At 38.8% G+C, this 14,193-nt stretch overlaps 1 protein-coding gene across 2 annotated transcripts; it reads left to right on the top strand.

Annotated features, from left to right (window-relative positions):
• Window positions 1-30: 30 nt before the first annotated feature.
• On the top strand, window positions 31-12,529 carry rgs20 (regulator of G protein signaling 20). 2 transcript variants are annotated; one of them, XM_051399095.1, is made up of 6 exons: window positions 31-407; window positions 7,379-7,545; window positions 8,560-8,634; window positions 8,729-8,963; window positions 9,503-9,692; window positions 9,783-12,529. In XM_051399095.1, the coding sequence occupies exons 1-5, from the start codon at window positions 219-221 to the stop codon at window positions 9,689-9,691; spliced, it is 855 nt and encodes a 284-aa protein (XP_051255055.1). In that variant the 5' UTR covers window positions 31-218; the 3' UTR covers window position 9,692; window positions 9,783-12,529. The 2 variants fall into 2 exon arrangements, with proteins under 2 accessions (XP_051255055.1, XP_051255059.1); XM_051399099.1 differs by lacking the exon at window positions 31-407 and adding an exon at window positions 5,549-5,722 and having other exon boundaries at window positions 9,503-12,529.
• The last annotated feature ends 1,664 nt before the right edge of the window (window positions 12,530-14,193 follow it).

Here is a 14,193-nt window from a genome sequence, read left to right as displayed (position 1 = left end):
ACATTGTCCTAATCCCCTTCTGCCCTCTCCTTTGTAAACACTCTTCTCTTCGTCAGGGTCACTGATGCTTTTTTTCCCCCTCCTCTTGTCTTTCTGTCACAATGTGCTTCAGAAGAGATGCCGGGAAAACATAGAGGAAAGGAGCAACGAGTGTGAATTTCTTATGATCTCGAAGAAACCTGAGCCTCACGTGGCGAGTGAGGCCTCATGGACGGAGCATGCCATGTGCTAGAGCGGTGAGGCAGTGGGAGATCAGGCCCACGTCTGCTCTGTGGGTGATCAGACGCACCAGGGCCCTGATGTGGCAGTGGATACGGGGACTCGTCCGGGCCTGCCGGCATGGTGTGGGATACCCAATGAACTACAATGACCCGATCCAAGAGGAACAGGAGATGGTGTGCCTTGAGGTATGGCCATGTTATAGTTTTTTTTGCCTCCAATAAGCGCTACTGTTTTTGATAATACTTTCATTATTATAAACGTAGCTCTGATTAATACTGTAGAGCTCATTTTAATGGAGCAAATACAGTCAAGAGTCACCAACCATGAAGTAAAACTACAACTGTACATTGCTTTATTTTCCTTAGAGTACATATTTCAGAAACCCTTGAAGCACAGGACACTAATCACTGTTTTGCTTGTTTGTTGTTGCACTAATAAGCAGACACAAATAATGAAATAACATAAGTCTGTTGTTGAAAGTGTCAAAAAAGAGTCCTTAAAAAGAGAATTTAACATTGGAAGTTTGCAGTAGCAGTTTATCTTCAAACGTATTACAAATTATGTTTTCATATTATTAATCACCTTTAGTTAATGAAACTTCATACTCATCCTTTGTTGTTGTTGTTGTTGTTGTTGTTGTTTATTGTAAATGGACTGCTCCTGTCTTAGCGTCTGAAGCTCTTTTTGCTTCTTGCCAAACTTCTATTTAAGGAAGCACTTCCTGTCTAAACAAGGCTTAAGCAGATTAAAAGAAGAAAATGGTGTGTCCTGAAATAGTGTGATATTAGTCAGTAACAATCCAAACAAAGTTATGCAGTCAGTCACCCAGACAGTCAAAATACATGACAGAACATCCTAGTGCAATATTTAATGAGAAACAACTAAATGAGTTGTGAGTATGTTCAGTCATTTCTAAAAATAGTCTGAAAATGTGACTTTGCTCAGAGTTTGGCAGCAGCATCATTATGCGTAAATGGATAATTAAAGATTTCCAAATGCCTGCTGTAGTAAGGAGAACTATGTTACTATTCACAGAGGGGAAGGGATTGTAAAGGAGCCATGAGGACATAGGCGCTGCTCCCAAAAGTCCCTGAGAGGAAGGACAGAGGAGTCAGTTCAGGTCATTAACATATATCACAAACACATTTGTGAAATGGCCAAGTGTCTGCAAGCAGAACTGGAGCCTGATGAAATCCAGTCAAAATATTTATAACTAAATAGAAATAAAAGTATATGGAACACAGCCATTATTGAGTGAGAAATAGACATTAAGACATTGAAATAGTACTCACTGTATTTCAATATAAAAATAATTCCATGCATTCTTCTTGCTAACCTAGTGCCTACATTACCCACAATGCACACAAAATCTTCAGTCTCAGATTCAGATGTGTTATGCTAGTGTAGCCTGAAGCAGAGATGAGGAGCGAGCTACAGAGGTGAGGTAATTCTCAAACTTGTAGTCTTCAGCCCAAACTGACACACTTGAGGCAGTTTAAGTGATGTATCAGCCACAACATGATTTATACAACTATTTCAACATACGCAGTACAGTAGAATTACTCAACCAAACCTGTAAACTTTGACGTGGAGTCTCCCATCAACTGGAGAAAACACACATTAAGACTCTTGTATCTTTTCTGAATAAGTTTATTAATCAATTTGAGGTTCGCACTCATATAGACATTTTCCACAACAGACATTTTGACATAGTAGGAAAAAGCACAGTTGTAATTAACAACACTAACCAGGGTCAGTATGATTAAGTGTCTTGAGTATTTTAACTCTCATTAGATAGCACACAATGAAGAGCTGACAGAAGGAGAGACAGAGAAAGGGGGACGTCATGCAACAAACTCAAACTTGACTTTAACTAGAGACTTTTTTAGCTACATTACATTTATCTCAGCTGATTTCAGTGTCCACCGTTAATGTTATTATTGACACCTGTGCTTTTCCTGCTATGAACAGTCAAAATGTCTGATGTGAAAAAGCTCTATTACATGGTCAGTACAGGATGTCCTAACCTACCTTTATTTAACGAACAGCTGTGACTGAGTTTACACTAAATTACATAATTTACCATACATACATACATATGTACATACATACATACATACATACATATACTTTCACACCGATGATCATTCACACCCAGTTATTATTAGAGTTAGTTATTAATGTGATTGGCCATGCAGTCAGTTCATATGTTCACAAATGTGAGCCCTGTGACTGATACCTAGCATGTATTGTGTTATACCACAGATATACATGTATCCATGCTTTATCTGTGTACCAGTTTATGATATTTAGATCAGCAGTAATGATAGGCAACTGGACAGTAAATGGTATCAATTCACAAGTCATTTCTTTGGATTATTTTCCAATTGTAATTTGACCTTCATGACTTGGTTTGAATCCGATTTGTTATAGAGTCCCGAATTACAGCAATAATAACTGGCAAATCCTGAGAAAGACAATGCCCTCTAACCGTTATTTCAGGGTCCTTGTCTCTCTCTCTATTTATATTTTTTGCATTTATTGGACAGGATAGCTCAAGATAGACAGGAAAGGGGGAGATAGAGGGGGGATGAATATAGCAAAAGGCCAGAAATTAGACTCAAACCCATGGCTGCTCCAGCAAGGACTCAGCCTTGGTACATGGTGCGCCAGCTCTACCAGGTGAGCTACCAGCGCTCCCCAGGGTTCTTGTCAGTAGAGCAAAGAGAGCAAAGGTCTCCTTCCACTTAGTAACTTAACTATTAATGGTCTCAAGAGCTCCTGCACATTTTAAGAATTGACCTGTATTGTCAGTGTGTATGGGTAATTTGAAATTATGCATGGAGATATTATAAATGATCATATTTCTGACCCTGAGTCCAGGTTCAGTACCTCTGCAGCAAACACAGCACTCACAGAGACACTTAGAAAAAGCTTCTTCCCTCCAGTCATCAGGAGGAACTCCTGACATCTGACCTCTGTATATCAGAATCAAGTGACAATCAAGAAAAAGGTCAGATAGAAAGCACAGCAAGATTGGGCTTTTTAAATGAGCCCAATAGAATTGTGTTTACTCTAACTGATGGGGGTAATTTGGACAATCAGTTTGTGTGGAGACCTATTGCCTGGATTTATGATGATAATGTGATGTTAAAGTAAGAAAAACAAATGAAAAGATGACTGTGTAACTTGGTTACAAGAAGTAACCCACTGATTTCATTTTATTAAATTGAGCCTGACATTTACAGTACAAAGAGATGCCAATAATAATCAAATGCAGGTAAAATAAATTATGTTTCCTATTCTGTTGCCAGCTTTGTGGCTGTGATTGGACAATTCATCTTCACTTTCGAGATGCTCACAGATGCCACACATGATCTCTTGAGGTGTTGGTAGCACACTTCCTCTCTGGTTGAGCTCCAGTGATTTAATCTACAGTTAATTCTATCTTCCTCAAAGCTTCACAATTCTTTGAATCCCCTTAATCACATATTGAAAAGACTACATTCATCCTGTCACCCAGCTCTGACGTCCTACTCCTCCGTGTGACCTTGTGTTTTTAGACTCCCTCCTCCACTTGGCATTGTGCCCTCAGAGGGAGAAGTCTGTGTGTTCATCGAATCACAGCAGCATAAAGTATTATTCGTTTCTTGCGTGTGTATGTATCAATCTCACATTGCTATTTGTGGGTCTGTGTTGCATAACGTGAACACAGGGGAAGGTGTTAAATGAAGTGTTGTGGAGAAAGTCACATGTTCATGACTCTGGAGAGGAATAAAGATGTGTGGATGCTTAGGGCACGCCCCAGTTCACCACAGTCAGTAAAAATAATTAATCTGGACAGGAAAGAAATCTATGTCTTTTCTCTATGTTGGTGAGATAACAGAACAGATGAATGCCTGATCCCAAAGTGGTTCAACAGGCAGTATCATAGAACCGCACCGGGTCTTTGCAGACACTGTAAGAACAGTTCTCCAATCAGTTTTGTATTACATGTTGCAGCACTTATTATTACAATGTGGGACCGGTGACATTCATTACCATGTTGTCAAAAAACATCTTTACTGACAACGTGACACAGGCAGGCATCAGCACAAATGTGTTGGTGTAAATTAAGAAGATAATTACATAAAATACAGTATGTTGTACTAGACTTTTGAAGAATAGGCAGAGTGCCATCTGGTGTTTGTACATAGCAAGACATGGCATGCACCTAAAAGCACAGTATTAATAAAGGCATATGCATTGAAAGATATGTGTGAAAATGTACATCCCACTATCTCTGGGTGGATTGTGTGTCAGATAGCATTTACACTGGCACAGTGTGATACTCATACAAGCACGTGAAATATTATTCATCATATTAAAAAAGTCATATCTGCCAAACATTTCACACATTCACATGAACAGTGTAGCCCTATAAGTCAGTTAGTGCTTTACCATGATGTGCATGGAGAACATGTTAGTGCTGTAGTTTGAGCAACCTTCAGATGGCAGTGTCGTCGTACATCATTACTGGTTGCAGGCCTGTACTGGAGATTACAAGGCACACGTAATCCGTAAAAGAGATAAAAAAAAACTAAATGCTTAAATGCAACAGGCCTGGGCATACTGTATATAATGTATCAAGGAGAAATGTCAATCTATGAGTTAATTTGAAGTTTATCTAACAGGGATCATACAAATTGTTGCATAGGGGGAAGCAATGCATCAGACGTAATGTCTTTTAACTACTAACTAAATAGTAGCTGCCATCACTGATTAATCTTTTAAATTCAGGTTAAACAACTAAACAAACAAATGGATGCAGCAGATTCAGTTGTACATTTATGTGTCTGAGCGTATGTATGTGACAAGGGGATTAAAACTCATTCACCGTTAACGAAATGGAAAACGGTGATGGATGGATTAATCAAGAATTTGAAAACGCTTAACTCACAGGAGAAATGTAAGACTTAACTCCACAAATGATATAACAATGGCTGTCAAAATCATATTGAAACAACTGCTGCACTCTTATCAGCTGCTGGCTGTTTCAGCACTATAGACAGCGACTTCAGGAAGAGGCTTAGTGGCGCATGTGCCAAACAAATTGAGACATTTGCGCTGATATTTTTGAATAGGATTTTAATTTGTACATAGCTGTAATGCGACGAGAGCTCAAGTTATATTTTATGGATGTTTTTTGTTTTGTTTTGTTTGTTTTGTGCGTGTTTAGGCTTAATCTTCAATTCATCTTAGTCTTCTTTATTATAAACTGTCATCACGCAGTTGCTTTAATAGTCCGTTTCTCGCACGCAAGGTGAAGGACCTGCACTGCACTGTAAACCTGTGCCATACTGTCAGGGTTTACTCTCCTCACTGGGCTACTACGAGTTGGAGAGAAGACGCATGCGTACTGACTTGAAGCAGCCGGTCGGGGGGGAAAAAGCCTTATGTGCCATCGGATGTAATCAAGGCAAAGAATTACCTCTTCTCGCTGTGCATACATGGTGAAATTGTAAGTACTGGCAGCAAACCGATGTATCATTGCACGGACATTTCGTGAGCGTAGCGTTTGAGACCGTTTCCCGGCGTTTTAAATGGCATGTCACTATCTTGCTGTACAGTGGGGCTTTTAACAGATCTAGGCAGTGTCTTTTCGGTGGTTGTCCAGGGCGATGAAGCTCTACGGTTCTTCATGGTGGCACTTTCCATTGATGTGATGTGTTGCGAGTTGCTAATGCAATGGTTTCTGCTGTTAAATCGCGCAGGAACCATTCAATCCAAACTGTCGTTCACATTTCTGCTACAGTAAGATTGAAGAAGAATTGTGCTTTGTTTGGTGTTATCATGATTTATCCTTTGAATGGATACGACCACCCCCACCCCCCCATTTCATCGTCTATAGCTGTTGAGTCAAGCCATAGCGCACTGCAAATTGTGTCAGCTTTGAAGTGCCCGACACCTAACGCGTAAAATATGCCATTTGGCAAGACGCACGAAACCTGCATCCGAAGCAAGCTCCGAATCTCAGGGAAACCGCGCTCGGATCCATTTTAGAAAATGACCAAATGGTATTGTATTCACTGAAAGGCTGTGATAGAGCGATGCTGCGGTTATAGATTTGCAAGCTGCGCCTTCGGGGCCCCCCTCCCATGTACCAAATCTCCTGACATTTTTTTTAAAGCATCGTTTCTTGTGTCAGGTAGTAGCCGGATGATGCCGTGTGTTTGGAAGCGACAGCTTTGTTACATAAATGATCTGACAGGATTTGGCAGTGTCTGACCTGGTGATGACACGTTTGTTAAAAGACAGACAAGAAGTCATTCTGTGAGCATAGCCTGCCTGTACTCTATAGGCCTGCAGACCTTAATGGGGATTCTGTTGAATACGCTAGAGAGCTATGGTCACAATTATAACACAGTAATATCTCATGAACATGGGATGCAGCCTAAAGGTGCGTGACAAAGTGACATTGGATGAGTAAAAAAAATCCCAAAAAGATATTTACATTAATTTCTATGTGTATTTAATTTATTGCTCCACTTGGGCCCAGTGAGCATTACAAATCCCTCAATGCACTGCTTTTACACTCAGGCTTCCACAAATGGGATATTTAAAATTTTGGATTATGGACATTGAGCCTATGTTCAAGAATCCATCGCTTTTACACATGCAGTTAAGAGTGTAAAACACGCAGCCAGTGTGAGATTATAGGGACTGAAATGTGCTTGGCGGGTGCATATTTGGCAGCAGGAAAAACAAAATCAGCAAATTATTCTTCCATACTTTTGCCCTGAATAGAGAAAACAGCATTCCTTTACAGTGTGACCTCTGGGCATGCCAACACACGCTGAAGCCAGAGAGCATCAGCACACATAGCAAAAACATAGGTGTCAACTGGTGAGTGGTAAATTGAATAAATCTAATTTATCGTTACCATGGTGAAAGTGATCAGAGTGCTGGTAAAAAATGGATGCACTGCCAGGATTTCACACTGGTCTCATTACAGTACACCCAGTGCCGTCCTTACTATCTGTATGCCACTGGCACTAATTTGTATGACACACATGCATTGCAGGATAGGATATTTTTTTACAACAAAATAAAATCTCAGTTAAATACAATTCCTGACATCTAAACACTAAACTCAGTGCCTCTCCTCTGTCTGTAGCCCATGGGATCAGAGCGGATGGAGATGCGAAAGAGGCAGATGTCGGTGCAGCAGGAGTCGGCAGCAGGGGGAACTGCACCGGCCCAGCAGGGCCAGCCGGGCCAGGCCAACCCACGGGGCTCAAACGCATGTTGCTTCTGCTGGTGCTGCTGCTGTAGCTGTTCCTGGTAGGTCTTCCCCCACCCGAGAACTCACTCATTGTTGCCCAGCATGTCCGACATTATTGCACACAGGACAGCACAGCCTGAGCTACTGTGTCTCAGCAGCAGGCTTCAGCTTGTGTCTTATGTTCTTGATATTTTTGCATGCGCATGTGATCTGCGGACATGCCTTATCTGCTGCGAATGTGAGAGATGTGAGCTCTTTACTGCAGAATTTGAATTTTAGCTCTCATTATACTTCGACACAGTAGAGAGAACACATTTACAAGACGATACAGAAACAGGCATACAGCTAAACAGATATAAGTCATCTTAATCACATAGCTATTATAGACAGGCAAGAGTTAGAAAACAGTATCTATAATATCTGGACAATATCTGTACATATAGTGAACATTTTCATTATAAAATAATCGACTAACTAATCGTTTGGTCTATAAAATGTTAGAAAATTGTGAAAAATATCCATCACAATAACCCAGACTCAAGTTGATGGCCTCAAATTGCTCGACCAATAGTCTTAAACCGAAAGATATTCACTTTACTATCATAGAAGAATAAGAAAGCTAGAAAATATTTACATTTAAGAGTCTGAAAGTTTGGTATTTTTGGTTAAAAAAATGAACATAAATTGATTATCAAAATAGTTTTCCATCAGCTAATTGATAAATTGACTGATAATTCCAGCTCTACAAATGAGATTGCGTGCCAAAGAATGGCAAAGAATGCTGGGATAAATATTATATAGTATATAATATAATAAATGAATATAGTATTAATGGTTACTCTGTTCACAGAGGTGGCCCATATGCACAGCAAATACAGTCTGCTTAGACTTGTGTATCACAATAGAAAGACATTTAGCACATGTTAAAAATAAAAGATAAATGATAGATATGTACAGTGAGATGATTAATAAATAACACAGAGCCATTAATAAATAACTTCTGTAGATAAGTGATGATGTGCGGTTCATAATCCACCTTTCTGTTGCATGCTATGTTTCCATGTCACCATTAGGAATGAAGACCGGGATGAAAGGAACCGAAAGGCTTCTTATGACGTCAAGGAAGGGACCGCAGACTGTGAAGACTGGTCAGTTGATTTCAATGCACAAAAATAGTAAATCTTCTAATCATATTTGTGGAAAATGAATTTCTCACTCCTGCGTTGCCCATGCTCTCTGCAGTCCTAAGCCCACGCTGGAGGAGGTACGCTTATGGGGGCAGTCGTTTGACAAGCTGATGTGTTGCCCAGCGGGGAGGAACTCCTTTCGACAGTTTCTTCGCACTGAGTTCAGCGAGGAGAACATGCTCTTCTGGTTAGCCTGTGATGAGTTCAGCCAAGAGACCAATAAGAGCACGATAGAGGAGAAGGCTCGGGTCATCTACGAGGACTACATCTCCATTCTCTCACCTAAAGAGGTCAGACAGCTCTTTTTTTCACGGTTATTAGAAATGTGTTAAATTTCAAGGGTGAAACTTTATGATATTCTTCTCATTCTCCCTGACATTAAAGGAACGGTTCGACATTTGGGGAAATTTTTAGCTTTCGTACACAGAATCAGATAAGCAGATTGATACCACTATGAATATGGCGCTTCAGCCGGCAGCTGATTAGCTTAGCTTAGCATAAAGACTAGAAACGGGTGGAAACAGCTAGCCAGGCAACTACTGGAAGTTTCAAGTCCCAGCCATGAAATGGTCCAGCCCATAACTCCCATAGAACTCCAAATTGTTGAGATATCCCGACCAGGCTAGCAGTTTTCCTGTTTCCGGCCTTTGTGCTAAGCTAAGTTGGTTGTAGCTTCATATTTATTTTTCAGATCAATTATGTCATTGACTGTTCTGTAACAAAGAAATAAGCTTATTTATAAAAAATGTCAAACTATTCCTTTAAGAAACAGTTTCATTGAGAACGTGCCCTTGCTGTTTTCCTCATTTTCCCTGTTCTCGACTCCCAGGTGAGCCTTGACTCCCGTGTGCGTGAGGCGATCAACAGGAACATGCAGGAACCCAACTTGCACACATTCGACGATGCCAAGCTGCAGATCTACACACTAATGCAAAGAGACTCGTATCCCCGCTACATGAACTCCGCAGCCTACAAAAACCTGCTCAACACTCTGTCAGAGCAGTCCCCCGAATCTTAGGGTGGTGATGACCTGTGATCTTTTAACTGTCTTTAACCCCCTCCCCCCAAAATCCTTACCACCTTTTTTAAAATTTTCTTTGTATGTTCAGTGTAGGATTACATGAACCGGGCCTCGGGCCTGGCCCCTCCCAGGGATCTCAGCGCTAATGTGATCTGCACCTGACCGAAGACACTCAGGTCTCAAAATCTCCCGAGGGCTCGACATCACAAGTACTGCTACGGATCAACATAGCAAAACACTCCAAAGGAATATGAATACATTTTGTTTCTGTTTTCTTTCTTTTGATAGAAATAATCTATTTTATTTGTGTTCAGAGTTTTTTATGGTCTGTTGTTTTTTTGTATAATTGTTTGGGGGGAAAATGATTCCTACTGTAGACTATATATTTATGAGTTTGTAAATAGTAAAAATGGAATTGTGGGTATTTTATGTAGAAACGCCTGGTTCTATTTACTGCGTATGAAAATCAAAGCTCAAGTCAAAGGCTACATGTTAGCTCTACTTGCAGGCAGCTTTGTGGGGTACTGTATGATTTTAACTTGGTTTCACCCTGTTTTGTTTCCTAACCTCACACTTTGGTACCTGTGACAGCGACTTGGCAACTCCAGTCCATGTAGAAACTGTGCGTGATTGAAACAACTGTAAGTGTGGTTATCAGAGAAATAACAGAAAGTGACACTAGCTATTGCAATTTGTTTCCATAAGAAACTCAAATCAATGATGGAAGGGTATTTTAACTTTCTTTACTCAGTCTCTTAACCACAGAAGATTGCCTATTTAAGATTTAATGTTGTTTTTTTTTTTTATTCAAGTGTTACTCAATGCACACCTCATAGGTTTAATATAGTTTTACCAGTGTGACATAAGAACCTATGTAAATCTATTTACCAGATAAAGTATTTTTTATTTATTGATATCTATTGCCAATACAGAAATACCAACAAGTACAAATTATATTTAAGTTCTATGGTGGAGTAAACTATACCATTAGGTTAGGTAGGTAAATCCCCGGAACACTTTATTTTATGAGTAATTTCCTGTAATTCCCTATTAACTTCTTGGCTGTTTCCTAAAGAAGAACTAAGAAATTTGGTAGTAGTTTTGGAGAAAATAAGAATTGTGCCATTTAAACCCATGTAAATATAAATGTATTATTCATATATGATTGGAAACTTACAGGAATAGAAGACAGTTTGGAAAATTTGGTTATTCACTTGCTATTGGACTTGCTGCTAAATGTAAAGCTACAGTGAGAGGCCAGTTAGCTTAGCTTAGCACAAAGCCTGGAAACAGGAAAACAGCTATCCTGACACTGTTCAAAGGTTAAAAGAAAAATCTGCCTATCAGCAGTTTTAAAGATATATCGAAGATATCTTGTATGTTTAATCCATACAAAACGTCTAAAACAGACAACCAGTGGCGAACTAAAGGAAGTTCCTGCTCCCAGCCAACAAATAGTCTGCCACAAAACCACCCATTAAAACAGCTATTTTCAGATTTTATACTTTGAATGGATTAAACAAACAAGATATTGTGTGTTAAAAAGCTTTAGAGGTGCTGGTAGGAGGGTTTTGTAACTGTTGGACAGAGCCAAGCTAGCTGTTTATACCTATTTCCATTCATTATGCTAAGCTAAGCTAGTCTATTGGTCAGATATGAGAGTGATATTGATTTTTCTCATCTAATAAAAGCAAATAAATTGATTTAATTCTCCATTTAAGTAATTTTGCCTGGAGACAAATTTGAGTTTTTTTCATGTTTAGCTGACAATTATTTAAAATTAATTAACTGGACGTTACTGCCTCTACCTTTACTAATAATTAATTCTTAAATTGTAGTTCTTCTCAGGAAACTTATTGGAAATTAGTAGGAAATTACAGACAGCATCACTGAGATTTGTGAGAAAATGTTTGATAGCTCGTGGAGTCGTTTGTGTATCATCCTGCAAGATTTTGACTTAAAAATCGGTTTTAAAATCCCACCTGCAATATAAAATTGACTTCTGATTAAAACTGACTCTGGGGGTCAGGCCAGGTTAGCAGCAACACCAAAGCTACCACGTAAACTGTGTTCATACGCTTGTCGAAAAGCGTTTCCATTGACTAAAATTGGAGTTGCCAAGTGTTAAATACGTTTATGTATTCTGATAGTTTTAGTTGAATTACTTTGTTGCCTCACAAACATGTCACTCAAAGACAAGATCCTCACATGGGGAAGTGCCTTGACATTAAATTTTATGACATCTTTCTCATGGGCAACAGTTGTTTTCAGACTCTTGCCATAAGGGTGGTTACTGGAGCACGAGACCAGTTTACTGGAAATTGTCCCTTTCTTTGGCCAAACTATCGCATGTGTTTTGTCTTGATTCCTTAGTCGTGACTACATCAGTCCATTTTGGTAGCGCTACCAAACAATATGGCGGAGGGTGATGACAACACATGTCTTTATTTGCTGAGGACAAAAAGATCAATGGATAGGGCTGGTTGATCTGAACTTCTTGCCAACCTGTGTGCTTCACAGTGGCACTTTTACTTGTCTTAGAGTTAACTTTAACTTACTATGTGCAATTTGAGCAGATGGATACACCGCGCAGATCAACCTCAAAACACAATCTAAGCCAATGGTTTGGAGTGATGCCTATACATGTTGTTTCTTCTTCTGTTTACTATATGAAATGTGTTATTTTGCGCTGAGTTTACTGAAGAATACATTTTTAAAAAACAAATAATGTGAATGTTTACAGTATATGGTTTAGTTTTTTTTTTCTGCTACTCTCCAAGAAAATAATGACTTGTGGGCATTTTGATTGAGATAAAATAAAGCACAATAATTTTACCGACTCTGGAATGATTTGGTCACAAAAAGCACGACATAAGCATCAAGTACTAAAACTTAACTGGAAAAAATAAATAAATCTAAGTCTAAGTCAATTTACCTGATATTAAGCATTAAATACTCCTCCATCACACAAACTGATCAGGTAAAATTAGATAAAGAAAATCTCCAATTCAATGTGTATATATGGCATCTGAAATGTTCCCAACTCTTTTGGCTTGTCACTCCAATGTCCTGGAGACCAGATTTAGTTTATCAGAAACATACAGAACATTGTTTTATCACTTTGATCATTCATAACCATGATTTAGAACTGATGACGTGTTTCAGAAAATTATGCATTTCTTCTATTTGGGGTCTCAAAGCTTAATCATAATTAAATACAATGAATTTTCATATTTTCCATATCTGTGACAGTACTGCAGCACCACCCCTCCCAACAAATATGTCTGTTTGCTTTTGGCATTTTATAACAACTCACAAGACGTTTAAGAGGAAGTCACACCTCTCTGAGGTCTAATTAACCACAAACAGTAGTCACGTCCCCACTGTAGACTTTTTCTGTCTTGGTGAATACATTTCTTAATGATAGCCAATAACAAATATAAAGTATGACATACCTATTTTTTTGGTCATTTGATCATAAAATGTGCAAGAACAATTTGTTTTAAAATGTGTGACCACTTCAATAATATGTCAAAAAGAAACAAAATACTGTATTAAAAGGAACAATTGGTTTGAATTTACAATTATTTTTGAGGAAGGAGAGCCAGTGTCAACAAAACACATGGTTCAAGATATTTAGTCTAATTACTCGCAGTCAACCTAAGCACAGTTGTGTATGTAAGATTAGGGAAAAGTGAGGAAAAACAAATACTGTATGTAATAAAATATGTGTGGATGTGGGTGTTTGTTTTCTCTCTTATTCCCGACCCCCAGGTTGAGAAGCACTGCATTACAGGATGACGTTTACACAAAATATTAGCCTTTCCTGTAACAGACCAAATACCATCTCTAATGGTTTAGTATCTTTTTCTGCTACTCTCAAAGAAAATAATGACTTGTTTTTGACACCACATGACACAACCATCAAGTATAAACCCAAATCTAAATACTGTTCTGTGACTTTACCTCTAGGCATCAAAGGGTTTTAATGTTTTGGCAGATAAATACTGGTATGAAGGTAAATATGAGAAACATGATTCTCTACCATTGAAGTGTGTACAGTAAACAATGATGTTGGTCCAAAATATAAGTTACTTTCTCCATCAAACAAACATATCAGGCGAATCTAGAGTTTGTATTGCTCATGAGATGGTTAATGGGATTATGTTTTCTTCTAAGGTACAGCTTAATAATGAATGAGACGCTGACCTTCATAAGATAATACATACTAAAAAGTGTAGTAAGGCACTTATCAGATAGTAGAATTAGAGAAAAACACATATATGTGCTCATAGCAGTTATTAGATGACATTTTAGCCATGCAGCCTTCTTCAAGTTTCAATGATTAAACCAACTGTCTGACTGGTCTGGGTTCAGTTTGTGTGAGTGAAGCAGCACGACTGCTTGTCAACATAGAGTGGTTGCACCTGGCAATTAAAAAAACCCAGAGGAAAGGGAAACAATGGTGTTCCCTCTCTGGTTCAGCCAATGAAATTATC

This window comes from Dicentrarchus labrax, unplaced genomic scaffold, assembly GCF_905237075.1.
Source record: "Dicentrarchus labrax unplaced genomic scaffold, dlabrax2021, whole genome shotgun sequence".
Lineage (NCBI taxonomy): Eukaryota > Metazoa > Chordata > Actinopteri > Moronidae > Dicentrarchus > Dicentrarchus labrax.
The sequence above is the reverse complement of the archived record's forward strand: the minus strand, read 5'-3'. Positions and strand labels throughout refer to the sequence as shown.

Bases quoted from the DNA above. Each gene is read 5' to 3' on its own strand.
- rgs20 (XM_051399095.1), top strand. From the start codon at position 219: ATGCCATGTGCTAGAGCGGTGAGGCAGTGGGAGATCAGGCCCACGTCT. The intron at 408-7,378 runs GTATGGCCATGT...CTCTGTCTGTAG, and splicing joins AGGAGATGGTGTGCCTTGAG to CCCATGGGATCAGAGCGGAT. The intron at 7,546-8,559 runs GTAGGTCTTCCC...TGTCACCATTAG, and splicing joins TGCTGCTGTAGCTGTTCCTG to GAATGAAGACCGGGATGAAA.